The sequence below is a fragment of the Prinia subflava genome, chromosome 4 (genome assembly GCF_021018805.1).
Source record: "Prinia subflava isolate CZ2003 ecotype Zambia chromosome 4, Cam_Psub_1.2, whole genome shotgun sequence".
In the NCBI taxonomy this organism is placed as follows: domain Eukaryota; kingdom Metazoa; phylum Chordata; class Aves; order Passeriformes; family Cisticolidae; genus Prinia; species Prinia subflava.
Genome location: NC_086250.1, coordinates 19509163 through 19536845, shown reverse-complemented (window position 1 = coordinate 19536845; position 27683 = coordinate 19509163). Strand labels below are relative to the sequence as shown.

General features: G+C 44.8%; 1 protein-coding gene across 2 annotated transcripts in view; it reads right to left on the bottom strand.

Moving 5' to 3' along the window:
- Positions 1–27683, bottom strand: part of ABTB3 (ankyrin repeat and BTB domain containing 3) — a 165229-nt gene that overhangs the window by 48056 nt on the left and 89490 nt on the right. For both annotated transcript variants that reach the window (XM_063395761.1, XM_063395762.1), the window contains exons 2-3: positions 22256–22405; positions 8739–8943 (exon numbers count right to left, since the gene is read on the bottom strand). In XM_063395761.1, the coding sequence (XP_063251831.1) occupies positions 8739–8943; positions 22256–22405 (355 nt within the window). The remainder of the gene's footprint in view (positions 1–8738; positions 8944–22255; positions 22406–27683) is intronic.

The following is a 27683-nucleotide window of genomic DNA, read 5'->3' as shown; positions in this document are numbered from 1 at the left end:
GTTACAGATATAACTTGGTTCTAGGAATACAATTAAAGGAAAACTCAGTTCGAGGTTATGTTTTGCACGAGTGAACACAGTTTGGATCAGAGAAATGAATACAGGCTTGTACAGGGCCTTCCTGTAACATCTGCTGGGCAAACAGAAAAGCAGGGAGCTGTGGCTGAACAGGGGGCTCAGAGGTCCACACTTTTTCCTCCTCTTACACAGGACAGAAACTCACCCAGCACAAAATCTGCCCCATAACAGTAAGGAGCAGAGCAAGCAATAATATTTACAGGAACTCAGATAATTGCACTATAAAATTGCCTTTTTTTTTTCCTTTCCCAGTCTTGCAAATTTCAACAGAGAAATAGAAATAAGCATGGCTATTTGGTGCAATAAATCCCAAGAGGGAAGAGAATCAGTGTTCTGCAGAAGCGGGGAAATTTTCTATGAAGTCCAATTTCAGTCCCTAGATGCGGATATGGAGTTTGCTCACAACATATTACATTCCTTCTTCCAAGGCAAAAAAAAGAGGGGGCAAAAAACCATCACTGCATATCTCAGCATGTAAGGAAATTTGTATTTTGAGAAGAGAACCAAATATGGCTGAGTGCAATAGGTTAAAAATACCCTTCAAGAGTCTGTGCACCATGTGAAGGGTCGGGGTTTTGTTTAAAATACTGCTTGTGTGCCAAAGAGGCAAGAGGAACACAGTGTTATGAGGGTGTGATAATCCACAAGACAATGTGACATCAGCAAGAAATATCTCAGTTTTCAAACAGTACTGTGTGAAAATAGGTTAGCCAAGTGCATCACATCAGTAGCATATACACTGATTTATCTCTGGTACAAAGGCAGGTACCAACCAGGAGAATTCAGTAATTTTGAATCACAGAACAGATAAGTCACCTAGTTACATGCTTTGGAAGCACATTCCTTAATTAAACTAATCTAACCATGGCACTGGGCTTGATTCTGCCTGAAAGATATGGGAAATCACGAAATCAGCTGCTGCCCAAACACCTTACCTGGGCTGCAGGTGAGTGCCCTGACCTCCTCCTCTAGCCCTTCTCTGTACCTGTGCTTAACTTTAAATGCATGCTTCCATCCTCTAATTCCATGCAGTTTAAAGTCAAGTATGAACTTAAGTTTAAAAAAAAAAAAAAAAGTGTTTTGGCACAGATTTGTATTTTCTTGAGCTCACAACTAAATGGAAAAATATGCCAGATCGGGATGCAGGGAGACATCTGTGCACGGGGCAGCTCCCATCCCACACACAGGAGCTGGGAGGTGGGGGAGGGCTGGGGGAGACCAACACAAAGCAGATCCCAAAAGGGTTGGACTCTTTTGGGCCCTGTCCCCCTGCCCTTGGCAAGGGGGTAGCTGGCTCCTCTTGGGATATGCCTTCTCTTACTTCATCAGAAAAGGCAATTATGAGTGCCCCACCAACCCTCCTGCTACCTCTGGTTCCTCCTCCCAGGCAGCATCCTTCCCTGTTCCCCCCTGTCACCCAGCACTCCTCTCACATCTGTTTTTTTGACAGCTCAAGGTCCCATAAGCTCCTATGCCTTGAAGACATCTGCAGGTAGCAACAGCCTGCTGGCACTGCCCCACAAGGGACAAGTCCTCACTGTTCTGGCTATCAGAGGTCCTTCTCCCCACTGCCTTCACACACTGCAGCTCCCTGCCAGCACCCTCCCTCTAGAGTGGGGCAAACGACCCCTCCCTACCCTATCAGACCTCAAATTTATCTCAGTTTTGTGGGGCTGATATCTCCAGAGCTCTCTGAATTACAGAATGACTCATCAGAAAAGCAGATGTTATGGGGGGAAACCTAAATGTAACCACATGAGGGCTTCTCTAAAGCCTGCACTCCCTCCAGAGCCACATGCAGCCTTTCCTGGGCTGCCCACCACTCCCCCTCTCTCGCTTGCTGGCACACCCAGATATTAAAAATCCTGTCATGCACATGCAATAACTCAGACTTTTCCATTATTATTAGCAGTAGTAGTAGTACTGTTATTGGTATTGTTGTTATGGTAGCAGTCTACCTGTATGTAAACAATAGAAATTATCAGGTGAAGACCATGAGAAATTGTGCACCATAAAATGCAATAGGATGCTTCATTATTTTTGCAGGCGTTTGTGAGAAGATGGATGAAGCTCCTGTCTGGACACCACCTGCTGCAATGCTGGATTTGCAAAGCACTAGGGCCATCACTGTGACAAATTCCAGCTCCAAATAATCCCTGGCCCTGGTTTTTCACAGTTCCTACCATCTTTGCAGGGTGCAGAATTCCTGCTGGCTGCTGAGCAGCTTCACAGCCCACATTCTGCCCAGAGCAGGGCCACTACACATAACCACTCTCTCTTTGATTTCCAGCAAGTGGAGCGGTTCTCCTCACCAGCTGCTCCCTCTCCCCTAGAGAGTAGGAACACTCATCACCTTTGAATGCTCCTCACAAAGGCTCACCAAGCCTGGATGGGCCACCAGCCCTCTGTTCCCAGCAGAGCCTACAGCGTGCTCCAGGTCCCAGAGCTCATCAGTGCACATGAGAGATTCCCAGACAATCACAGTGCTCCAAGGAAAAGAATCATCATTTCAAGTGCAGCTCAACAGCCTCTTTATTTCCAGGGGCACTTCACATTGGTCTTCTCCAGACACTTAGGAGCCCTTGCCCCACCACATGCACTCATTCACTGCCTGTATTAAATCAAACTTTAGTGAGAGGACTGGCTTGATAGTCACAATGGGAAGAGAGGAACTCCCGAGGCGCAGTCCTATCTGGATGTGAATTCCCACAGCTCTCCCCTGTTGCCCCTCCCTCAGCTTCCCCAGCTGTGAAGTGGACACAGCTGAAAGGCCTGACCTTGCTTTAACTTGGCTCAATTGCTACCATTCCTTCAGATGATACGTTTGGAGGATCCTTTCGCTACTGAGGAAGGTGCTGGTGTAGGTGTGGAGTTTCTTCTCTCTCTCCAGCCAGGGATTGCTGACTGCCAACCTTTGTGGCAACGTCAGACAAACTGGTACACAGAGGGTGCTGCTGTTTAAATTTGCAAAGCTACCAAGTAAAAATTAAAGGTGCTTCTCAAAATCATAAGGCTGTACTTTCACACAAAAAAGCCTTTCTAGATAAAGGTAGGGATATGTTTTTTCTTGCAGATGTGAGTCAGCAACTTTAACATTGTAAAGAGCTCTTTATATTTATTTGGTTTATTTATGTTTTCACGGGTAGTTTTTAAAGAAAATCCCAATATATGAATTGAAAAACATCCTAAGTTCTGACAAGTTTTCACTTGGAACATATGATGAAAATATATATATGCTAGTCCATTTTTAACATCACTGAAAGATAGAAGAGCATGGGTTTTTCCAATGCAGAGCACACATTTCAGATGGGTTTCTGGGCTGCAAAACTCATTTATATTTACACCATAAGCTACTTGTCTTCAGAGGGAGCAAATACTTTTTGATGCCCTCAAAAAGCTGCCAGTCCCAATCCTTCCCAGAAGCTCAGCAGTGCCAGCTGATGCTCCATGTGAGTTCATGCAGCTACTCTAGGCAGCTGCTCTGCCACCCCAGGAGCCCAGCTAAGCGTGACCCCAGTAGTGAGTTCTGCATCTTGTTTAGGCTGAAGGATCAAATCTCCTTGCTCTCACATGAGCCTCTGAGACCTGCCCTTAGGGTTTTGTGCACCGACACATTGGTGCTCCAGAGTCCACAAACAGGTATCTGCAAATCATGGGGTTTGAATCCACATCCAGGGCTGGAATGAGCTGTCCCTGTTGCCTCTCCTGCATTAAAAACATTAATGGCCAAGACTTGAAATACGACTGAGTCAAAGTGATGACTCAGCCAGCAACCACAACAGGCAAATATTTCACTGGCCGTTTTGACATCAGATTTGACACGACTGGCAATGGCAGAAATCCCTGAGGACACACAGAGTGCAGCACAGAACAGCCTGGATACCATGCAGTTCTCACAGGGCTGCATGCAGTTTCCTCTGTGGAGAAAATCCTATAGCCATCCCATGGACAGCAGACGTCCAGCTTGATAAATCAGATGTAGAATACAGACCCAGCAAGGACATTGACGTGTAACAGCCGAGCTACAAGTAATGCCTGAATTATTTCTTGTAACATGTACCATCTCACATGCTGCAGGCAGCTCCAATAACATTGCTGAAGGGATTTCTAGAAAGTGGGAAGTTTGATATTTAGCATGCAAATCCAGAGGATTTAGGTAAAGATGCACTGGGATTTCTTTTCAGTGGTTCCAATTCAAATCAACCCTGCTCTCAATTTTGACTAGCAAGGCTACAGCTTTACTATGTGAAGTTTCCAAGCTATAAAAATAGATAGGGCTACATGGGGCTATGGCATACTGGCACATCAAGCATGTGTAATCCCTTCTGCATATACAGGTTCATTCATGTTTCACTGCAGGAATCCCATATTCCCAGTGCTTTATCTGTTTTTCATTAGCATTCCTCACCCATCTCTCCACTCTCTTCTGGTCTTTGCTGGAGACTACCCTAGCCAGAGAGTTTGTACCACATAATAATTTAAACCAGGGACACTCTTCCCTAGTTCTCTTAGTGGAATTCTTCTATAGGTATAATCTGTTCTACACCCATGGCTGTAGCAGTTACAAAAATGCTCTGAAAGCAGTCAAATTATTTTTTACATTATTTTAATAGCATGGAACACTTCTTTCATTAGAGGGGCTGCATCACATTAATTAGCCAGCTACCCCAACAGCTACCTGAAGCATGAAACAAAATCGAGGCAACCCAAACTCCTTACATTAATCACGAACGACCACAGTCTACAACTTGCAGGTGTATGCATGTGCAAGGAACATGTATCTTTTTGTGTGTGTGCCCATGTGAGCATGCAAGGCAGGCAGAAAGATGAAAAGCAAGCAATAACAGCCCATGGGAGTTTCCTAAGAGACTACTCCCCATACAGGGAATAACAGTTAAGGAAAAGTGAAAAAAAGGTTAAAACCAGACACATATCCATCAATTCAAGACTGGAGGAGAAAAGCTAACAGCTGCCAGGTGGTACAAGGAGCTAGTGCTCCTCCAAGGTGGAGCAGCTGAGGAAGCACTGGAGAAGGGACTTGGCTGCCTGTGAGCAGAATTAATGGGTGGACTGGTTGAGCTGCTGAGCCACAGCTTCTCAACGAGTTGTTAACAGGGAACATGGCAAGTTAGGAAATAATGAGGACTTTGTCAATACAGCTGTGGATAAAAGTGGGTAAGGAACCCCTTAAGGAAAAAAAAAAATCACACAAATCTGCAACTACAGATTCTGCACTTTCCGGTGCTTAATAAATTATTTGCAATAATTTTGGAAGCATTATAGGGGCTGACAAGCCAAACATAACCCCGGGACGGGACATATCTTTTTATTAAGATAGAAGCAGCAAGCAAGCAAGAAATCTTGACAACAGTACCCTCATCTACAGTTCTTTCTTTTTTTTTTAATTTCCAGGAAAGCAAAAGAATCACAAACCTAAATAATCTGCAGCCTCCTGCAGGTGGAAGCACTGGAGGAGTACTGGTTTTGTAATACCCAGCACAAGATAAATGGCTCCAGCACATCCCAACTGGGTGCAATTGGGAAAGGGGACCCCACAAAGAGGTCCATCCTCTCCCCGTACCTCCATGCCTGCCAAAATAGCCATCTACATGGTATCCAGGGTCAGCAGAACTGGCTTGTGTTGCTGCCAAAAAATCAGCGAGTCTCTGCCAAAGGGGCCAGTCTGAAGGAATATGAGTTTGGGGTGGGAGAGACATCCATCTTCCACTTGGGTTTGTCAGCATTTAGGAAGTGGAGAATATTTTCCAGGTTTTCTAAGCAATTCTGGCCACCCTTCACTCCTCCCCATCCCATGAAACCAGCCCCCCCTGCAACAAGAGTTTCACTCTAAAATAATTTTTCCCTTTTATTTTCTGTAAAGATAAACACTATTAAAAACATACTGCATTCTCATTTCTTTACCTCCATGAAGAACAAACACAGAGAAAAGCTCCCTAGAAACAAAGTGCCAGATTTATTCAAAGGTAAAAATCCCTTTTTATGTCTCCCCCAAGGCTCTGAGGGAGGTACTGCTCTCTGAGCTGGAAAGTGCTAAGCCAGGCAGCAATGCCACCATACTGGACTCCCCTCCCACATCCAGCCTCTGCAAAAGCACATGTGCAGCCTTTACAGCTTGGCCCAGTTCAGAGCCAAAATCCAGGTGGGCTGGAGATGTGTGGGAACAATGGGATGGCCTCATGATGCCACCAAGCCCTGCAAGGGCTGGGAGAAGCCTTTGGCTGCATCACACATCCCCCTCCTCCCTGGGCTTGCACTGTCAGGGAGGAGGGGGCCAAGACAGTAGCCAGGCTGGCTTCACAAAGAGCCAAGGACAATCCCTATTTCATGAAAATACTGCCTACAGCCAGATCCACACCGTCCTGGCTTCTCTGCACTAGCAGGGACACAGAGAGGCCAAGGATGGGGAATACCTGGACCTTCTCGCTTCCTTCTGGGCTTCTTCCAAAATAAAAGCAACTGCTGCAGCTGGAGAGCGAATACAGCACACAAATGCACCGCAAATCCTGCAAATACTTTGCATATAAAAGTGTCGTGTTTGACAAGCCCATCTCCTTGCAACGCACAAAACCCCATCATGGAAACCAAAACCACCAAAGGTAAGTCCTGGACCACAAAACATGACTGCATGTAAATAAGCAAAACATGGGAAATGGTAGGAAGGCTGCTCTGAGCACTACAGAGAATTCGGCCTCACTGTTCTCCTTTCTGAGCAGCACAGAGTGGTTCCATCCAGCTGGTGAAGCTCCAGAGCTCAGCTCCATGGAAATATCCGGGCTCACTCTCAGCCCTGCACTGCTCCCACTCCAGCACTGAGCACTAATGCATGTTTGATTAGGCAGCAGGAGATGAATCTGCTCCTTCCAGAAGTGACCACAGGCTCCTGGCAGTAACACCAAGTCCTTGCTCTGGCCCTCACCGCACGCCGCAGTCGCGCACTGCCCTGCCAAGGGAAGGCGTCCTGCCAGACGAGGGCTCAAAGCGAGGAACAATCGTTTTACATAATCACTACTTCAAGTGCTCTAACGAAGGGGATGTGTATTAAGGCAACCTCAGAGAAAGGAAAACCTATTAAAGCAAATGCTGAAAGTGCTTTTTCAAATATCCCCGTCCTTTTCACTTCTGCACAGTGAAGTCTGAAGAAATCGTACAAAACTAGAGGCTCAGCTTTATTTACCCCTATACTGCCTCTGATTCCAGTGGCATTATTCCCACAGATAGGAACTACAGATCAGGTGAGGGGATATTCAGGTTTTTTTGTGCATACTAACCACTCTTGGACATGAGTTAGGCCTTCCACAATAGCAAGATTGGATGACAAATCATGACATTAAAAACAATTACAAAAAAAAAGAGAAAATTCTGGATTCTTGTCATTTCCCTTCTGGTTTGGTTTTTTTTTTCATACTTTGGAAATAACAGAACAAAAAGTGACAAGCATGCTCATAGAGCGACCCAAACTTGAAAAGAAACAAAATGCCATCCAAAGGCAAGTGGCAAAATTCCCAGTAACATATTAATGCCAGAATTTCATCTTGTATGCTCTTCTGCAACTAATAAAAAACTATTTCAATTAAGATATCATAATATATACCATTTACAACTACACACACAATGAGACCCTCTAATGCTGCTTTTGACATGCAGACCTCATCCTGCAACAATAGCCAAGCCTCATAAGTACAGATCACAGTTTGGCTCACATGTGCACTGCAATACATACTCTGGGATGTAAATGTGGAGCCCAGCCTGACAAACCAGCTCGCATTTGCATCACCACAATACCCATCCCAAAAATTCATATCCAGCACTTTCTAAGCACCAGCCACTCCTCTCATCTCTGTCCTGGGGATGCCTGGTTTAGGGCTGGTGAGAGTGTGGCAGGGAAGCAGCAGAGTGTGCCCCAGCACACAGCTGGAGACGTGTTTTAATAAAAGGGTTTGCAGGGTTTTTGATGAGAGATGGGTTTATTTTCTTGGCCAGCAATCTGTCCCTGTGCTGGGCCAGCCTGCCAGCTTCAGAGGCATCACCTTCTCACCTTACATCTGCCTGAGTCAGGACAGGGCCACAGGTGCACCTCCCCGGCCCTGCCCACCCCTGGAGCAGGGACAAGAGCAGCACAGCTGGCACTTGCCACATCCCAGGCCAGGGCAGCCCCGAGGTCACTCCTATGCTCTGTTACTCAGTGTGGCTGGAGCCTAGTATCTTTAATGACTTCTCCTTTCTACACACTACTCTATTCATTTTCCACTTCCCCAATCACAGCTGTAGAGCCCTATTAGCATGCAGGGAGAAAAAAAAGAACCACTTTTAAACCCAAACCTGCTAGGCCAGAAATAGAAGTTCTCATTTTCTTTTCCAAAACACAGAATAGCTGAGCAACAACGAAAGGAAAAGGAAATCTCTCCCAAGTGCACATCTGGAACCAATTTGCTGTCTGTAGCCACTGGGTGTCACTTTTGATATATACTGCTTCAGCCACGCAGCAGTTTGGGGAGAGCAGCAGATTTCAAGGAGGTGATCCCAAACCAAACCAGACTGCTCCGCAGCCACTCGCGCGCAGGCTGTAATTAGCAATTAGCCAGCCAGGCTGATTTATTAACAAAACATCCTCACCGCTACACCAGGCATCAGGCTCTTACCTCTCAGTCTGCAGCGTGACTTTCGAGGGCTCCACGTTGGGGTTTTCCCACTCCATCTGTGGGCAGTGCATGAAGTAGCAGAGGGTGTACAGAGCCTCCGGCTCCCAGTAGAAGGATCCCTGCTTCTGGTGCATCGGTGTCCCGTTGCCATGCTGCTTGGCATTGAGGGGCTGCAGGTGGTGCATCGCTCGAGACACCAGGTCGCCTGGAAAAAAGCAAGAGCCAGGTGAATGCCAGGCTGCTCAGGTGCCTCTCCTGAGCTGCAAACTGCAAGGCACACTGGGTTGGTCTTCCATTTAACCCCATATCTGCAAAGAGTAGAGAGTAGGACAGGATCCTGGGTGTTGCTCATCACCAGGCTGAACTTTTCCTGGTGGTTTACGTGGTGTGGTGTGACATACCCAGGCTGCAGACAAGCCCACAAAGGCCTGCAGGAGATGTGTTTCTGCAAAGATGGTGTTGTGGGCAGCATCAGGCTGGCCCATCTCAGCACCACCACAAGAGCTGGCAGGCTGAGGCCAGGATCACAGTTAACAACTTCGCTGCCTTTGGAGGATGCTAAAACCCCCCCAGACGAAAAAAACGACCATGCAGGGCAGCACCAAAAGCTGCATGCTCCTGGTCAGAGGGGCATTGATTCAGCTCCTTGGAATGAGGAAGGAGGCAGTTAAGACAACACACAAAGCACTGCAGGAGGATGTCAATGAGAATGTGGGTGAAGAAAAAAGGGTGAAAATATTGCTGAAAGACAATATAAAAAATGTGCAACCAAAATTAATTTTTAAAGTCCAGGCTGGGCCTGGAAAACTTCTTGTTAGCAGAAAAACAAAATCTATGAAGTAGGCTCACTCAGCCCCCCTGGGTTTCCAGAGCACAAAAAATGGACAAAGAGGAAGATGGTCATCATCCTCCCTGCACCAATATAGTCTGGGGCACTCTCTCACAAGGCAGATACAGGAATCCGGTCACAACATGTGACTGCGATCAGCAAAGCCAGCAAGTGAGACTACCAGGCAAATACATGGGCAAGCAGCAGTGCAGTCTCTTAGCACAACACTGATTGTAACTAATTAACTAAAGCAACTCTCTCCAAGGCAGTGAATTTTATGTCTATTGACTAGTGACCACTCTATCAAAGGCAGGGAAACAACTGTGGTTTAAACTGCCTTTTTTCACATGTGCAAATCACACTGAGAGTGCTTTTGGGGGAAATAATGATCTCAAATCAAATAAGCTGGTTTGTTTTAAATGAAAATCTGAGCAAGAGCCCTTTGGGTCATTCTTAAGCTATACAAAAGCAAGTGATGAGAAAAAGAGGACATAATTTTCCGCTGTTAAGAAGAAGTCACGCACTTTCTCTTACTTGCTTTTCCCAAGTGACCACTAGGCACTGAAACTTGGAAGGAAAAGTTTAGGATGGAGCATAAAACCAATTGCAGGGGGATGAATAATGAACTCCTGGGCAAACTTAAAGGAGAACCACTCTGACCGTGTGCATGGCTGAACGACAGGTTTTTGCAAAGTCCCACCCCTTTGAACACAACACATCACCTCTCTCCAGACTGACTCACACAGAAAATGCTGCTGCTGCAGTGATAATGTGTACCAGGGAGAATAGAAATGTCTCACTTAAAAATCTCAGCCCAGTTCTCCAAAAACGTAGCCTTAAAACCATGAAGAGACCAAAACCACTGGCATGAGGAAACTGCAGAGTCCATGATTTCAGGGTTTTGAAATTTTTGCTTCACTTTGCAATATTCTTCTGATTCAAAGCTTTCATTTAAAAATAGCTTGTGTTTTCTCCCTCTGCCAGGAAATTGGCATGATAGGACCAATCTTGCAGCCTTGCATGCTCATAATTTCCAAGAGAAACTATACATGTGGAAAGTATGCAGGATCAGGTCTGCAGAAGAGACAGATGTGCCTCTGAGATGACTCCCCAGTCCTGCACAGGGCTATTTGCAGGCAACCAGAAGCAGCAGGAAAGTTTGGGATCTCCTTCACTCAGCCCACTCTAGTCACAGAAGATGTGCACTGCCAAGTCTAGCACCAGCCAATTTAACTGCTACCAGCCTTGTTAACAGTAAATTTCTCCCGTTTTCTCCAGAAGGCAAAAAAATTGCATAGAAATGCTGGCTGCAATATCCATCTTTATCAATAAAAGCAAAGGCAGAGAAAAGGGAGACACACACTAAATTCAGTCTTTTCAGACCCACACCATTACAGCACTGAAGAACGCGGGTAAAGTTTAGCAAACAGCCAGCCTTATTTCAGTGGATTGAGACAGCAGGCACTAGAGAATGCCTCTGACTTCTCTCATGAATGATGAAGAAAAATGAAGATGCGATTTCAGCCCAGATTCTGTGGCAGCAGCATTACTTCATCTCACTCCTCCCTGAGCGTTGGGGTGGTGTGACCTCAGTGCCACGCCCAGGACCAGAGGAAGCTACAGAGTGAGTAAGAAGGGAAAGCAGCAGCAAGAATGACCTGGGCAGGACAGGCAGCTAAGCACCACTGCTGATGCAAGGCAAAGCTCCAATCCATATCAATATGACCAGGAGTTCACCCTTTTATGCTGTATTCCCTCTACCGCTTCCTAAAAAAACCCAAACAATTCATACAATTTAAACATTTCAAGCTGCATTCATGTTTTTTTAAAATTTAAGCCTCATTTAATTACATTATACCAAAATCTGATTGCTTAGATCTTTCTTTTGCCTTTCCTATACTCTCTCTGGCCACATTTGGAATAATATCTATATTAACAAATATTGTAACATTTCTGTACCAATAATTTGACATATTTCTTTGGGTCTACTTAAAGCCTAAATAATCAATACTTGTAAAACACTGAGCTTCACAGAGAACAGCAAGCAAGCATGAAAAGCCCCATTATATTGGTACCCGACGGACAGAGTTGGGGAGGCAGGACAGGAATCAGTGCTCTGTTTCATTCCACAGTGTAACCTCCAACAATCTGATACCTGCCCTAGTGCCCTTTGCCTCCTTCAGCTGCATCCAGTTACAGCAACAACTCTCCAGGGCAGAGACTGTGCCTTAGCATATCTGTTCTCCAGGATCAGTGCCAAGAAGGCACGGGGGAGCTCACAGGAACATGCACACACTGCATGGCAGCACTTAGGCAAACTCTGCAGAAGGTAGCAGAGTGCAACATCTGCTTCTAGGTGTGTGGGTGTGTTGTCTTGAATCCCTACCAGGTTTTGCTCCTTCTATTGTTCCTTGCTAAAATGCTTTTGCTTCTCCATTTCCTTCCTAAGAATGTATCAAGAGTTGAGACTCTCCTTGATTCCCAGGTACCCCAAAGCCCACAGCTGTGAAATCAGCTTCATGATGGGACTCACTGGTCTGTTCTCCAGCAACTTCAGTCTTATCTGGGAAACCCAAACTACACACGCTCTCCTTGCCAGCTGTAAAAGCTGTGTTATATCTGAACAATGAGGGCAACCTTGAATTTATGGCCAAGCACAGAGAGTTGAGCCCCCTTCACAGGTCTGTGCTATCTCTTCATCAATGCAGCCACCTCTGCTCTTCAAGGCTGTGCTCATCACAGAAAGGCTCTGCAAGGGCAGGTTACCTGCTCACAGCACTGCTGGCTTTTCTGCTTCCTTTTTGGCCCTGAAAATATGTCTTGGCTGTATCAGCTAAACACATCTGAAAGGCTGATAAATTCCTCACTGCATCATTTACAGAAAGAACACATCTAAAATAAAATTCCCAGCAGCTGCACTGACCTTGTAACTCCATGAATGAGGTTCCTGATGGCTGTGGCATTATGACCCAAGGGGCTTGGTGGGGATCCCTGCCTTGCCCTCCACTTCAGATTTTCACCCTGTACCACCACCTGAAGAACAGACTGAGAAGATGATCTGCCTGACAAGAGAGCTTGCCAATTTTATTTTGCTTTAAAATTAAACTCAATGAAAACTTCCGTAATTTATCCAACATAAGCCAAGTGAGCCAACGCACAAACTGCTTTGCAGGCACAGCCAGGGAGACTAAAACATCACACTGTGCAGGGTAAACACAAGAAAAAAGAAAAAGAACAGCGAAGTGGAGGGCCATTTCAGGATATTTTTGTTGCCAAAGCTGGGAAGCCACAACTAGAGGACAGGCTCCCAGAGGGCAGCAAAGGCAGCAGCAAGCCCCAGGCTGACGCTGCCTCGCAGCCCGGATTCCGGATGGGGAAGGGCTCCAGGAATGTGGCTCCACACTGGAGTTTGTCAGCCCAGAGGAGAAAGGTCATGTCTCACACACCAGGTACCAAAACCCCAAGAAACCACCTCTGCACCGCAGTGTGTGCAGAGCTGCCACAGCAGCTCCCAGCATTTCCCCCTTCCCATAACTAAAGCAGGGCTCACCCGTTGCTGCTGTCAGTTCAGCACAGGCGGTCAATGCAAGGTCCACATACATTTGATTCAAAGACCGAAAGTATTACATAATGTGCATGTTGTGACATGGGCCTGGATTAAGGCAACGCTGAATATTTAAGGAACAGCTTCACTGACTTCAAGCCACAGATATGATGTGACAGGCAAAGTAAAGCTGCTCCCATATGCATGGGGGTGCAACAACATACAGCATGCAGTGGGCAGCTTCAGCCTGAGCCCTCTCTCCAGTGACCAGTGAAGGTTTTTTTTTTTTTTAACTGTGTTCAGCTTCAGTAAAAGCTATTATCACTGCTTTTACTATGTTAGAGCCTGGTGTTTAAAGAATAACACATCTGTTTCCAATTTTTACTGGGGGGGGCAGAGAAAGGCAAAAAAGAAGGAAGAGAAAAAAATGACAGATACCCAGTGCCCATGTCTGAGAAGCTTCCTGTGGGATTTTCTGATCTATCATGATGGACCTGATGATGTTATCTATCCCGCCTGCCTAAGAGCAAGCTAACTATTTGCAGACCGAACAACTGCCAGAGCCAAAACCATTCAGCTGAGTGTAGGCCTGCAGAGCCACAGCCCTGAGGTGAATGACATGGACAGATCCTTATGCAGCCACTCCTTATGACACCTATCTCATGTTTTTCTTGTCCAAAAGCATGGTCTAAAACTACCAGAACAACTTAGCAATGATGTCTTTGCACACTGAAAATGAGCCACTCAGTTCTTTGACCTGCATCTTTCCTTCAAAACCCATGGGAGAGAGGGGAGCATCTGTTCCCACCGCAGCTGTCTTCCCACCTGGTGCCCTGCTGGGGCACTCTGTGAAGCAGCAGGGGACCATGTTTTTAGCAGCACAGCATTATGCAGGCAGCACCCATCAATTTGATAACACTGGTCTGGTCATCCTTCCAGCTGTCCTTGTCTCCTACGTGTGTAGTCTGCACTTGGGAATCATGCCCTGCAGTGGGGCAATGTTGATAGCAGCAGTGTTATTACTTTGCTCTGCTTCCTTGGGTGAGTATTTACTCCTGCCAAGAGCAGGCCAGAGCCAGAGGCAGGAGTTGTGTCTGTATTTCAGAGCCCTTAACAACCGCCTGTGTCCTGTCCAGACCATGAAAAGGAGGAGTATGCATCGAGGAGCTGCATTCTAGATGCCAACTTCATGTCATGGTCAGTAGATCTCCCCCTTACAAGCATGTGAGTCAGATGCAAAACTCATTTTCTTGACCTAGATTCATTTCACACTTCAATATAAAAGTCTTGGATCTATGGTTTTGCTCACAACCAGCTCTGGGGAGACTATTGAAAACGTGAATTTATAACCCTGACAATAAACCATGTTCTGTTTAATCAGACTGCTAGCTGGTAGCCACAGCCACTCTGCATCCTGCCCAAAGTGTAGCTAAGTCTCTTTCCCTTTCTACCTCCTGTTGCCTCTGGTTTCTGCACCAAAGTGACAAATTGGTGCAGCTTGCCCCAGTACACACCTGTCAGCACATCACTGCAGGTGAATATGAGCAGTTGAGCTGTGTCTCCCATGCTCAGCCACCCAAGCCATCCCTACACTTTTGATTCCAGCTGAGCTGTTCCTCCACGTTCCTCTGCCTCCAGTGGTACATCAATCTCCATGTTTCAAAAGTCAGTTGAGCCAAAACTGCTCAAGCAAAACCTGTCCTCAAATGATTTATTGTGAGGTTTTCTATTGTTAACACTACTCATCTAAACCAGGAAAGGAGTGTGCACAGAGATCGGATGGCTGCACACTAGAAAGTGTGCAGAATGTATTCACAGTGTGCATGCTCTTAGCACAAAGTATCTTCAAACATTAAGAAGTTAAGATGTTCTTGGCACACAATATATTCCAGGTTTTATTCCAGCTGCCTCAGGCTGTGGGTGTGCTTGGGGTGCCATAACCCACAGTCATGGGGAATCCAATGTGCAACAAATTCATCGTTGAGCTCACCTTAGAGAAACCTCCCCAGCTCTGCCATCTCTGCTCTCCCATGCTGTGCCCCTATCTGCTACCACAGGCAATCTTTTATTCTCCTAAAAGCCATTCATCTCTTCCACATGAGAGCAAAAGAAGGAACTGTGGTCCCAGACCCAGAACTGAGAAGACAGGACCAGGATGCAAGCAGCCCATTTCCTGGCAGTGGTTTCCCTGTGGCCTCCCACAGATCATTTCATCTTTTTATCTTCACTTACTCCACCATACCAAGAACCTTCTATTTATATTACAGAGTAAATGTTTGCATGCAATTTAGTGTTTACAAAGCCTTTGAAGACTGATAAATTAGGGATTGGATATATCCCATAAAAAAGCCACAATAATAATTAAACCCTCTCAAGTTCACATACCTATTATAACAACACTTACACGTTTAGACTCTCCAATCCAACGTGGCAAGAGTGATGTTTGTGTCTGATTCCCCTTAAGCCACATCAACTTGAAACAAAACAAGCTTTGACTCGGATCAGCTATTCATGTGCCTAATGTAGAGCCTTCACTCTGCAGAACACCATGGCCTTACGGAGCACCATTCCTGGATTTTCTCTGGACTGACATAAACCCACATCCTCAGACAGAAATTAGGAGTGCCCATGGCTGAGCAGGCCAACTAAGAGTGCTCACCCTGACTGAACAAGTGTCTGTGCTCTGCACAGCAGGGACAGGGAGGACTGCAAGGAAAGGGAAATGCCATTTGAATCCCAGGTGTGCTGTGATGCAGGGGCTAGGAGGAAACAGGAGTCTGTACTTCAAATGTGGTGTACAATGGGGAGTTCTGAGTTCTGTGAGAATTCACACTGGTGTACCAGGGAAGGCTGGTGGAAGGTTGGAGCTCCAGCACTCCCCAGCCACCACAGTGATGCCTTTTGCCTCTAAGCATTAAACCTGAGTAGGCTTAAATACAAGAGGTAGAAGCCCTGGAGGAACAAAACCACCCTGGGCTCGTCCCCAAGAAAGGCAAAGGGGGCTGAGTCTCACCCATGGAGGCAGCCAAGGGAGACCCCAGAGGAGCACTGAGGACCCAGACAAGTAACAAGACAAGCTGCCCTTGTTACCCAAGACAGAAATCCACCCCCTTGGTCAACAGGGTAGTCAAAAGGAACATAAAGCCTGAGTAGGGTGTAACCTGGTATTTTCAAATTATCCTCCCTCCCACTTCATCTCACCTAACAAATACATGTATTGTTTTATGGCTGATGACAGTGGGTATCTTAGGGGGAGACAACAAAAGCAAGATGTTGTTTGGGACTATTAAGTAACCCACAACCCTTCCTGTGCACAGATGCAGACAGTGAATGGAGGCTGTGGTCCATCACTCAGAGAGGGCAGCAAGGAGAATGGGGTAGCAGCTAGGGAAGCCTGAAACCAGGCAGCCCTTAATGGAGGCAAGAAAATACCTACCATTTAAGCACTACATTCATCTGCCTTCTGTTCTCTGCTGGGGGCAAAGCTTTCTCTGCTGAGGAGCATCTCACAAACAGCTTCTAACTTTTACACATAGACTGGATTATGTGTGGATAACAGCAAGGAGGAGTTACACATTAGACACCCAGAAAGCAGGTGAGTGAGGATCTAGAGACCTTGGGCAATAACCCAGAGCAGGGCCCTTGAAAACTGGGAAAAGAGGTGATACACATGCTGTCAGTCTGTGGCCAAATTCTATGCTGAAGGGAGCACTTCCATCTAAATGACAGGTTTTGGCTAGTACCTCTGCCTAGCTCAGCACTGTGCTCCATGAACCAAACTGTTCACAGGAATAAGCTTGGTCTTACTCTATAGTGCTGCTTAGTCTGACAAACAGGGCTTTTGTTCTGGCAGTAAATTAGCAGAGCACTTACGACAACACTCCTTCAGATGCCACCCTTCCAGCAAGCACCTTTACCCTGGCATTTGCTTCTAAGCCTAGGTTTAACCTCTTATTTAGAGCACATTAATCAATTTGTATGCCTCCTGCAGCACTCCCTGCTGTTGGCTGCAGAAGATTGAGACTAGATGAAAAGGCAAAGGAGGGGAAGTGACTTTCATGATCTCTTCAGCTGGGGCTGTGAGGAGAAATGAAAAACAGTATCAGTATGTGCAATCACATTCCCACTTACACTTGGAGCAGTAATCCTTCCTTTCATCCCTGAAAGGGTGCCAAGATCCAGTGGGAGGCTTTTATTTTGGAAATACATACGTTCAGCATTGTGAATGCAAAGTGAGGATGATGTGTAATGAAAAGAAGGGATGGAGAGTGGCATTTTTCCAATGGCAAAATGGAAAACCTTGCTGAGACCTGAGTGGTGACAGGGAGAGGAATACCAGCCTGAACACCACATCTCGGGTTTGCTCTAAGTTAAACACCATTCAAAAGCAAAAAACCTCTGATATGAGCAGTGTTAAATCACATCTTCAGATTATCACAGTTTAAAATAAAAATGATTATTCACTGCAGTTAACACTTAGAGTGATACTAGCACCAGTCACTGCGGTTTGCACAAGTCTGGGTGGCAAGATTCTCACTCAGGAAAGCCCTAGGAGACTGGCCATCTTTGCACCCAAAACAAGCCCAAACAGTTTTTTTGCTCTAACATAAAGACATACACTAAGAGATGCTTTTGATGACATCCTAAGCCATGGTTTCTCTCCTGTGCTGTTTGAGACACACAGCCTTCTGCAGCCCTAAGAACACACGTCAGCACAGGGTGGCTGTCCCATGTCAGACACTAACACCTTGACAGTCTTTACCCCAAGGCAGGGAGGGACAAGCATTTCTTGGTGCCAGGATTGGTGCTCAGTGCAGGCTCTGCTCTGCCTTCTCACCATTTACTTAGTGCACACTCAAGAGAAAGAGGGTCCTCCTTCACCCCAAAAAACAGCAACGACCTTCAGTTATGAGCCTCATTCCTTCTGCATTTGGTCTCCAAGACAGCAGCAGTATTTTTAGATGGATGATGAATAGGTGTCTTGGAGCATTATGCAGTCAAATATAACATAAATGTTTGTGGATTGCAAACATGCATATAAAGCAGTTAGGAAAAATATTCAAAGGTCAAAATTCAGTATCACGGGATCTCTCCACAGCAAAAGCTCTCCCTAATGCTCCTGTCTTTTTCTATTCAGTGTATTCACTTTTTCCCATCTGAAAGGGGAAGAAATGAAAGAGAAGAACTAGAAATCTAGGAGAATCCCAAAAACTTTCTGAAAAAAACCAAACAGATCTACTCCCTTTCTTCTCTAAGTCTGGTCTAGAAATACAGAAAACATCGAAAAAAAAACAAACTGGGGAGGGGGGGAAAAAAGGAAAAAGAATACTGTAAAATATTTTCTCTAAGACTCAACAGTGAAATACTGTCAGGCTACCGTTTAAAATCCTATTATTTTTGCTGTGCTTCAGTTCTTCCCAATGTTCTCTATATAATAAGCATTTCAAATGAAATTACATTATTTTAAAACACACTGTAGTAGGCAATTACAACTGCTGAATACTAAATGCCAATATAACATAGACCAGATTTATTGTTGTTCCTTAACTTTCTGCCATGTTCATTATATTTTAATGAATAAGGTTTCACATTAATTTTTTAAGCCTTTGCCTTGGAATCACGCATTAGTGCTGTAATTGTGGTGCAGAATTAGGTGTCTATTTACATTCTCCTCCTAAGTCCCGGAGACGAAACCTCCTCTTTTTTTCCCTCCCCTAAGTCAGCACACCATCTCTTCTTCCTGTTTTCTGGAGATCACCCCATAGCCAATGGCACTGCTTCACGTGGTCACTGCCAGCCAGGCTGTGTCCCAGCAAGGACCAGTGCCTGCTGAGCGTGGATGAGAGCAGACAGAAGCACCAGGCAAGTAGGACTTGGCAGGACCAGAGCAGCATCCGTGAGTCCAGCTGCACCTGTCTGACTAGGAGCACTCCTCAATGGCAGCATCACCAGATGGTGCTGCACTCCCCCTCTGGTCATGTCTGCCATTCCACCTTTCCCCAGTTTTCTCCTACTTTCTGTCACACCCAAGGAGATACAGCTTATCCAAATGGTCTTTTTGACCACTGACTAATGGTCTTTGTGACCACACTGACAATACATGAAAAAACAAAGAGTGCAGACACACAAGGGCCATCATGGGTAGGGCAAGGTAAAGGGACCATACGATACAAGGCTTTCCACCCTGTAAATCTCTTCTTCTCCTAGGACAGACTGGAAAGAAATTAAGACGATGTGAGCTGAAATACAGGTGCTGGGCAGGACACAGATCTCATTTGCAAGCTGTTCTCTTCCATGGGACAGATTTGATTCCCTGGTCTCAAAGCCTTCAGCAGCTGGTCACACTGATCCATGCAAGGATGCTGGGTAGAACTGAGAGCAGGGGAAGCCTTTGCTGTGCACGCAGATACTTGCTAATTCCAGTTATTCTGTGTACTTACAACACTTTAATTATTCATGTCAATAAACTATAGGAAATCTCATTCAATTAGAATCGCTTTTTAAATTTTTTTTCCAGAGATAAAATTAAATTGCTTTATTGCAAGATCAGTCTTTGCCCTTGTTTTTTGCTCTTTTGAAGAGAATGAAGTAGCTCTGCCTTAAATGTGTGACAATATTTCCTTTACTTATTGCAGCCTTCAGCTTTCTGCCTGCCCATCATAAATCAGACATCCCACTGAAATGAGACAGGACACCTATACAGAAATTAAATCCTGGCTCCTGGGATATTGCAGCCTGATGGGACAGTGCAGACATGTGCCTGGGGACTGCTCACTCTGCTGGTCCATAAGCCGAGCTTCTGCCCGCTTCGGGTTGCCATCTCCTCCTCTTCATGATCCTCTTCTCAAGTGTTATCCTCTTCATTCACTCCTATCCAGAGAGTCTCCCACATCACCTTTATTCAACCCCACAAAAGCAGGTGCTTTACCCTATTCAATCCTTCCCTCATATCTTATTTTGTCCCTGGCAGTGCTTGCCATATCTTCTTTCTTCTCCACAGTGTCCATCCCCCTCACACCACCAGGGCAACAATAAATCCTCCTTTGCCTTCTGCCTTCCTGATCCCCAGGTGTTCCCCCCACTGCTCTGCATTTCTGTCCCATGCTGTGGTTCCCCACCCACCCTCCATGGCAGAGGTTTTGCTGTGACCTCTGGCTCACAGCCACTGCTGATGCCAGAGACAGACACACAAGCACTGAACAAAGAGCAAACCTACTTGTATCCCCTCACTGCTCCATTTTCCTCCCACTTCATGATTTTTTCTCCAAACTCAGAGGGTTTTCCCCACCAACTTGCTGCAACTCCTTCCACATTTCACAGCTCGGTTTTGAACTCTGCACCAGCAGTGCTCCATAGCACAGATCTCAACCCAACTGAGCACATCAAGCCATGCAAGCTTTGCCAGTTACTGCTCCTCCCACTGCTGCTTCTCTGACATGCATCTGCTTGCAGCAGCCAGGGAGGATCCCTCGAGTTGGCCACAGGGCTTTTTGGAGGGCTACCAGCCTGCTGGATGTGCCAGCCTCTCCAACAGCTGCATCCAGCTCCCACTGACGTGCTCTGTTCTTCCAACTGGCCACCCTGAAGAGTGTTTTGCCTGTGTGTGCAGTCAATAGATGTACAGAAAGCAAACCCTACCAACCAATCTAAGGTAGGACACTTAGAGGTGATAGAGTTCAAACTGTAAAATGGGATGGGGTGCTCCATCTGAGAAGTCTGGTTTTTTGGGCTGAGTACAAAAGTCCAAAAAAAAATCCAGACTAAAAACCCCACCCACCCTGAAATACCCACAAACTACTTATTTATTAAACCTCAATCATAAGAAATGTAAGAAAGAGAGCTGTATCATGCATAATTTAGTTGGCACACAGACAGTACTGTTGTGTGTTTCATGCGCGTGAAATAAATGAGCATAAATTACTTCATTTGAATAACACCAAACACCTGATTCCAGAGATGGAGCAACACTTCACACTAAGGCTCTTGGCTTGTTGACACTGCATCAGAGCAAATTAAAATTAGCAAGCTGAAAACAGAAATTCATCTTGTGCCTCGTAGACAAACATCCGTGGTGCACCCACATGGCTCAGAACAGGAGGAAACTGAGCTATGATGACAGGATGGAGCGACAGAGGAGACCCTCATTGCTACAGGAAGTGCCAAAAAATGAGCAAGAGTTCCTTATGATGCTGGTAAGACACAATTCATTTATAAGAATAGCAGTTGACTGGGTAGCCTACATCTTCATGGATCTGAGTATTTTTAATTTCTCCCCAAAATTTTGTAACAGATCTCAGGAAAAGAATACTTGACAGTATTTCTCACAAACCTCAGAAAAAACCCCACTTTTTTTGTCTGAATGATTCTGTTTTCCCACACGTAGCTTCCTGTATCTAACTACACCACAAACAGGATTGGAATGCTTCCCTCTTAAGAAAAAAGAAGTTTAAAAAACCACTTCTAGTAACTTTATCTCCATGTCACATAAGGATGCATATGGCCTTTGCCTCCTACCATTTATTAGTGCCAAAACCCATGTTTTCAGATTTTGACAACTACACAGATTCCTGTATGTCTCAAAAAGTGCTGTGATTAATAGCAAACAATTTATCTTTCAGGAATTAATTCCTCTGGTGCAGAGGTTTGAGTTTTAGGGCTGGAGAAGAAAAGGCAGGTAAAGGGTCTTCTCTAACAGAGGACAAAGTAGCTCTGCCTTAAATGTGTGACAATATTTCTGTTACTTATTGCAGCCTTCGGCTTTCTGCCTGCCCATCATAAAACAGACATCCCACTGAAATGAGACAGGACACCAATACAACAGACACCTGCATATCTGGCCATGCTGAGAGGTGCTCTCAAATACAACATAGGGAAGATGGAATAAAGCACCTTGCACCTTTAAAACTGAGAGCAATGTATACAAACAAGCCATAGACATTGCCACGAGTCTGCACAACACTTCCTTCCTCCTACAGCTTCAGCTTCTGAACTAACAACGGAGCATGAACACAGCTAGATCTGCCCAACATCTCCTTCAACATTACGCAGCCCCCTGATCTCTCCTCAGCAGAAGCAGGCAATGCATTTAGCTCTGCTTTACTTCAAGGAAAGAAATCCAAACATTCTCAACAGCCTGGTACTTACTGAGCTCAGCGATGCTCCCCACGCGCGTGGCAAGTAGAGACTGCTCGATGGTCCTTAGCTCTGACTGGCTGAACATCTGCACCTCCCCAGGCTTGTTTGACCTTTGCTGGTCCTTGTGAAGGTTCAAGCTGTCTGGCAGGCAGAGAACACCTACAGTGGATAAAAAGAAAGGAGAAGCCCAGTGTACTTTCAGCAAGTATGGCAACTTTGCTGCCACCACCACATCGTTTTGGGGACATTGCAAGACACGGACTTCGTGGGCAGAGCTCGAAGTTAACCAACATCTGTAACACAATGCCACAGATGACTCATGCAGAAGTGGCCCTTGTTAACCCTTCTCAATACCTTCAAGCTGATTACAATGTTACCTTTGGATAACTCTTACAGAAAAACCTCGGAGGATTGCTCAAGGAGGATTTCAAAGAAGCCTCCAAGAAACTACTCCAAACCTATAAAAATTATTAGAAAATGATATCTAATGGAATCTCAGAATTCCTAAAGATTAGTTTTAAAATTATATATGAGACAGCCAACACATTTACAGATTCTTCCTGCAAGGGGATTTCACTGTCAGTTACCAAAATAAGGGACAGCATCAAGATGCTGTAAGTGTCATTGATGGCTGATTGAATTTTTTTTGTAAATACAGCTCCCAGCAATTGAACTGCTTGGGCTCCAAAAGCTCATTATGCAGAAGCCCTTAGAGCAGTAAATTTTTAAGGTGCAGGGCAAAAGTAAAGCTACTGACATAAAATGATTTACATACACATTCATTCAGGCACAGAAGTCACTTTCTGCCATGACATGTAAACCCTCAGGAACAGATGGAGGGCATCTATTTATTCACCAAAATCACTGTCATGCTAAAAATGAGAATGTATTTACAAAAGCAAACACTGCATTAACAGCCTTGGGCAACAGCTGCATTGGTCCAGCTCGGAGAGGAAGCTGTCCCCCCTTCCAGGCTCTGTGTACAGTCAGCTATGGCCATGCATTTCACAGTATCACCTTCCCAATCCCTATGGGACATACACAGGTGGAGAGCCACTAGAAGCAGTGGAATTGTACCTCTTTATGATGACTAAACAACATCTTATCTCCAAATATTACCTTTGAAAACAAGCCAGAGTAGGAAATGTATTTTTTCCATTAGATTTTACTACTCCTTCCTTAAAATACAGAGTGTAGGTTCTGCCTTTATAGACCATGCAGACTGCAAAATCCATTAAGGAAGAGGTACACATGCTTACAAGGGAAGACCTTGCTTAGTTTCCCAGCTCAGTAAACATATGACATCTAACTCTACCGACCAATAATTCTGTCTTGATTGATAGATTGATAGAACTGTCAACTGCTTTGGAGCACTGCAAGACCAAGAAATGCACCTGAAAGAAGATGCTTCTCAGACATCTTGTTAGCTTCACCAAACTGCCTTGGATTCCCCTCCTCACATTTATGTCCTCCCTGCAACCAATTGAGTCTGCAAGTTTTATTTGTAGCACAGACCTAAAGACATCCATCCTGGGAGGAGAGAGGTGACACAGGTTCAAATGAGCCTATTCCAAAGCAAAAAGCAGGGCTATACACTGAGAAAACCAAGACCAAAGGTCTTGCCCACCACAACCATGAGACAGCAACCTAAACTAGGATCATCCTCTGCACGCGGCAGCGGCACCAGAACAAAATCCCCAAAAGCCTGTTCGAATCTTGGAGATGCAGGAGCAGGAACAGATGTAATTCCCAGACCCTGGCCTGATCCCAGGCTTCTAACAACCCCATGAATGTGTAGAAGGTCATGAGAGAGTAACACAGCTCATAAGAAAGTGGCCTGGAGAGAAAGAGCAGGACACCTGACACAGCACCAGGGAGGGAAGAATTCAAAGCCAAGAGGTAGGGAATGAAAAGCAACAGCAGCTTATCAAACAAGCTCTTCAAATTTTCCTGCCATCACTCAGTGGGCTGACTCCCACAAACACTTGGTGCACTGATCAACATTTGTATTCTACGGGTGTACAGAGCTCAGGAAGTATAACACCTGTATTTAAAATGCAGGCTGGCCTGCACATTTTAGTAAGTATTCTCTCTCATTTTTTTATCTTTTTAATGGATGGAAATCAAGACAAAATTGGAAGACTCTTCCCTGTAGAAAACAGATGTAAAAATGATCTAATATTCTAAGAGAGTTCTAAAATCAAGAAACTGAGCACAAGCAGCCCTATGGCATCTTTTAAAAATGAATTAGTAAAGTTTTCTATGAAAACACACCTTAAGTGCAGAGAAAAAAATACTGTTTTAATATAACTTTACAAATAAAAGTCAAGTCGTTTAAAATGATAATTATGTACAGAAGATACTTCTCCAAGTGATTTATGCAGTGGGGTATAAAAATTTTATTCTCTACTTTGCCTATGACTGTTCCCACAGCCAGGCCTGTTCATCACTAACAGCCCTGATGATTAATTACTCTGGTCTGTAGTGAGGGAAGCATATTCTTAGGCTCTTGGAGAGAAAAGTGCCAATGAAATGCAAAATGAGCCATTGTTAGAAAACTTAAAAAATTATAGGATGTGTCATGCCAAAGGGTTACACTTGGGCTGGAGACTGGCAGAGACACACAATAGCCAAACATCTGATTCTCATATCAGCTTCAAAACCATAATTGACCATTGACCACAGCGAGTGACCAGTGGAGTGATGGAAGGTTTGCTTGTAACTCATACTTTTGCTGGATCAAATCTGGTTTTCACAAGCACGGAGAAAAAGAATTTTATGGCTTGGGCATGCAACTCAGCCAATCTTCTACCTTCAACTGTTTCCCCCAAAAGTATTAAAGCAACTAAAAAGCTTTTTAGAAGAAAAACCCACTCTCTTTTTATCAGTGTTTGATGTAGAGCTCAAATTTTCTGATGAAAGGCTACAGCAGGGAAGAAGAGAGCACACTAAACTGAAGGGGAGGGGGAAAAGATAAACACTGTGATTATAAATATCTTTTTATAGATAGAAACATCTAAAAAGCCACCATCATCTTTGACTAGTTTGGCTATAGTTCAACTTCCTTATTTTAATTCTCAGCCAACTGGTATTATTCACTTGATTTTTCAGCCTTGTTGTGTTGAACTTGAGAAACAGGTGAGGACAAGTTTCCAAAGGCCTGAAAACCAGGAGTTTTACCCTGTTCCTTTCCTGGCTGTCACCATCAATTCTATCTGTCATTCCACACTGAAGATTTCTGTGCAGTATCTTCAGAAATGAACAGTGGTACCTGTCTTTTCTCTCAACTGGCACTGCTCAGTGTCCTTCCTTTCTGCATGGTTACTCAACCCTGTGCGCTTCTCTGCCCGTGATTTTCTCCCTCTTCCTCCCTGCGATTCACTGGAGTGGAAATCGAGCAGTCAGCTGTTGCCCGATGAATCCCGGCAGACTCTGCCAGTACGTCCCTGTCTGCTCTGTGCCACCCAGCAGTGTGCAGCAGCCACACACCAACTGCTGGGAAGTGCTGGAGCAAGGACAACCAAAGCACTCCAGTGTATTTGGATTTTGTCACCTCTTTTGGTGCTTCCCCTTGTCTCTGTACCCTGCTTGGGGCATGGATCTGCCTAGCACCTGATTGCATGGGCACATCCAGAACGGGCCATACCCAACATTGCGGTGTTCATTTTGCCTCAGAGTACCCTGCAACCTATAGGTAAAAGACACAAGAGAAATCCATATATTTTAAAATCAGCAGGATGCAAAAAACAGAGTGATAAGTTCCTAATGCTCCCCCCACCAAATCTCTAGAGAAAAAGCAACATCATCGAGAAAATCTGATGCACAATTAATTCATTTCATATTTTCCTGCCTTCTGGGCTCAGCTAAAGCACAAGCCACAGCTCAATCCCTAAGGACTTAAAAATCCCAAACCAAAGTATTGCACAAAATGACAAAGTGAAGGTGCCCAAGCTTAAAAAAGGAGCAGTTATTTTTCATGCACACTCATCCAGAGATGGGGTACTTGGCACTTCTTCCAGCTTCCCCATACACATTCCCACTTCTTGGGCTTAGCTGATGCACCACCCTGCACTGCAAGGCAGATCTTGGCACAAAAATGCATGCTTTCCTGCATACCTCTATCAGAGCTTGCCCCAGAGCTGACCAGTGCTGTCCTTGCAGCACAACAAGCTGAGTGCATCACACAAATATCCCAAACTCAGTGCCCAGCAGCAGTCCCAGCAAAGCTCCTCAGTGCCTCCCCAGCAGAACAGCCGGAAGGACCTGAGAGTCAAGAGCAACGCCAACACAAGACACGGTAGGCATTGTGTGACCTCTCACAGCTTTTCAGAGCAGGAGAAATACAGGGTTCATAGACAAAATTTCACCTAAATACAGAGGAGTCATTAAAAAAAATATTTGCAAAAATTTAAGCTTTCTCCACTGCTTCTTCATTTAGACCAATACCTGCACTTATACACCAGCCTTTGCCCAAACAATTCCTGAAGTGGTGGCACCTATGGTGCCCATACTCATACCTCACGCCCATACCTCAACTATTGCTGAATCTATACATATATATATATATATATATATATGTATATAAAGTGATAGAACAAGGCAAGTAAGAATTGTGCACTGCCTATATTATGGGTCTGAGATATCTAACGTCATTCACATTTCAAATTCTTTGCCTCCTCCCTCTCTTTTAGGATCATGCTCTAAACAAAACAAATCTCCAAAGACATTAAATTAATAAAAATGCCCACTGAACAGTGTGATTCAAATTGACCCATGGCTGAGGAATCTAGCAGAAACCTAATACAAATGTGTTTACTTTCACTAAAAATACAAGTGCTGTAAACCCCATAAAATACTTTTTTCACATTTCACCATTCATTCCTTTGGAAAGACTGCCAGACTTCTTTATACCAATATAGAGTCTGAATAGAAGCATGAATGCTTTCTTCTTGTATTTCTTTAAGTGCTCTTACTTTCAAGAGAAAGTAATTCAAATAATCTTTGACCTCCCTCTTTATTACCTCTTAAGCAAATGTATATATCTGGAAAAGAGTTTATTCTCCCATCACAAGGACTGGCTGGATCCTACTAAGAGTTTATAGAATTTAAGTGTGCAGGATAGATATAAAGCAAATTGCTATACAAAATGAGCCTGAAAATGGTAGTTAACCCTGAGCTGTCCCCAATACGTGGTGTTGCATATTACATTGCTCAAGTAAATGCCAACCTTACCCAGGAGGACTACCTTCAGGAGCAGACAATCCCCTCAGTCATCACAATTTGTAAATTTTATTACATGGAAACACAGGACCAGAAAGTCTTTGAGTCCAGTCTTCTGCTCTCTTAAATAATCATGTGAAATTCAAGAGCTCACAAAAATCCAATTAAAAAAACCAAAAACCCTTTTCTCCACAAGCTCACGTACAAAAATACTTTC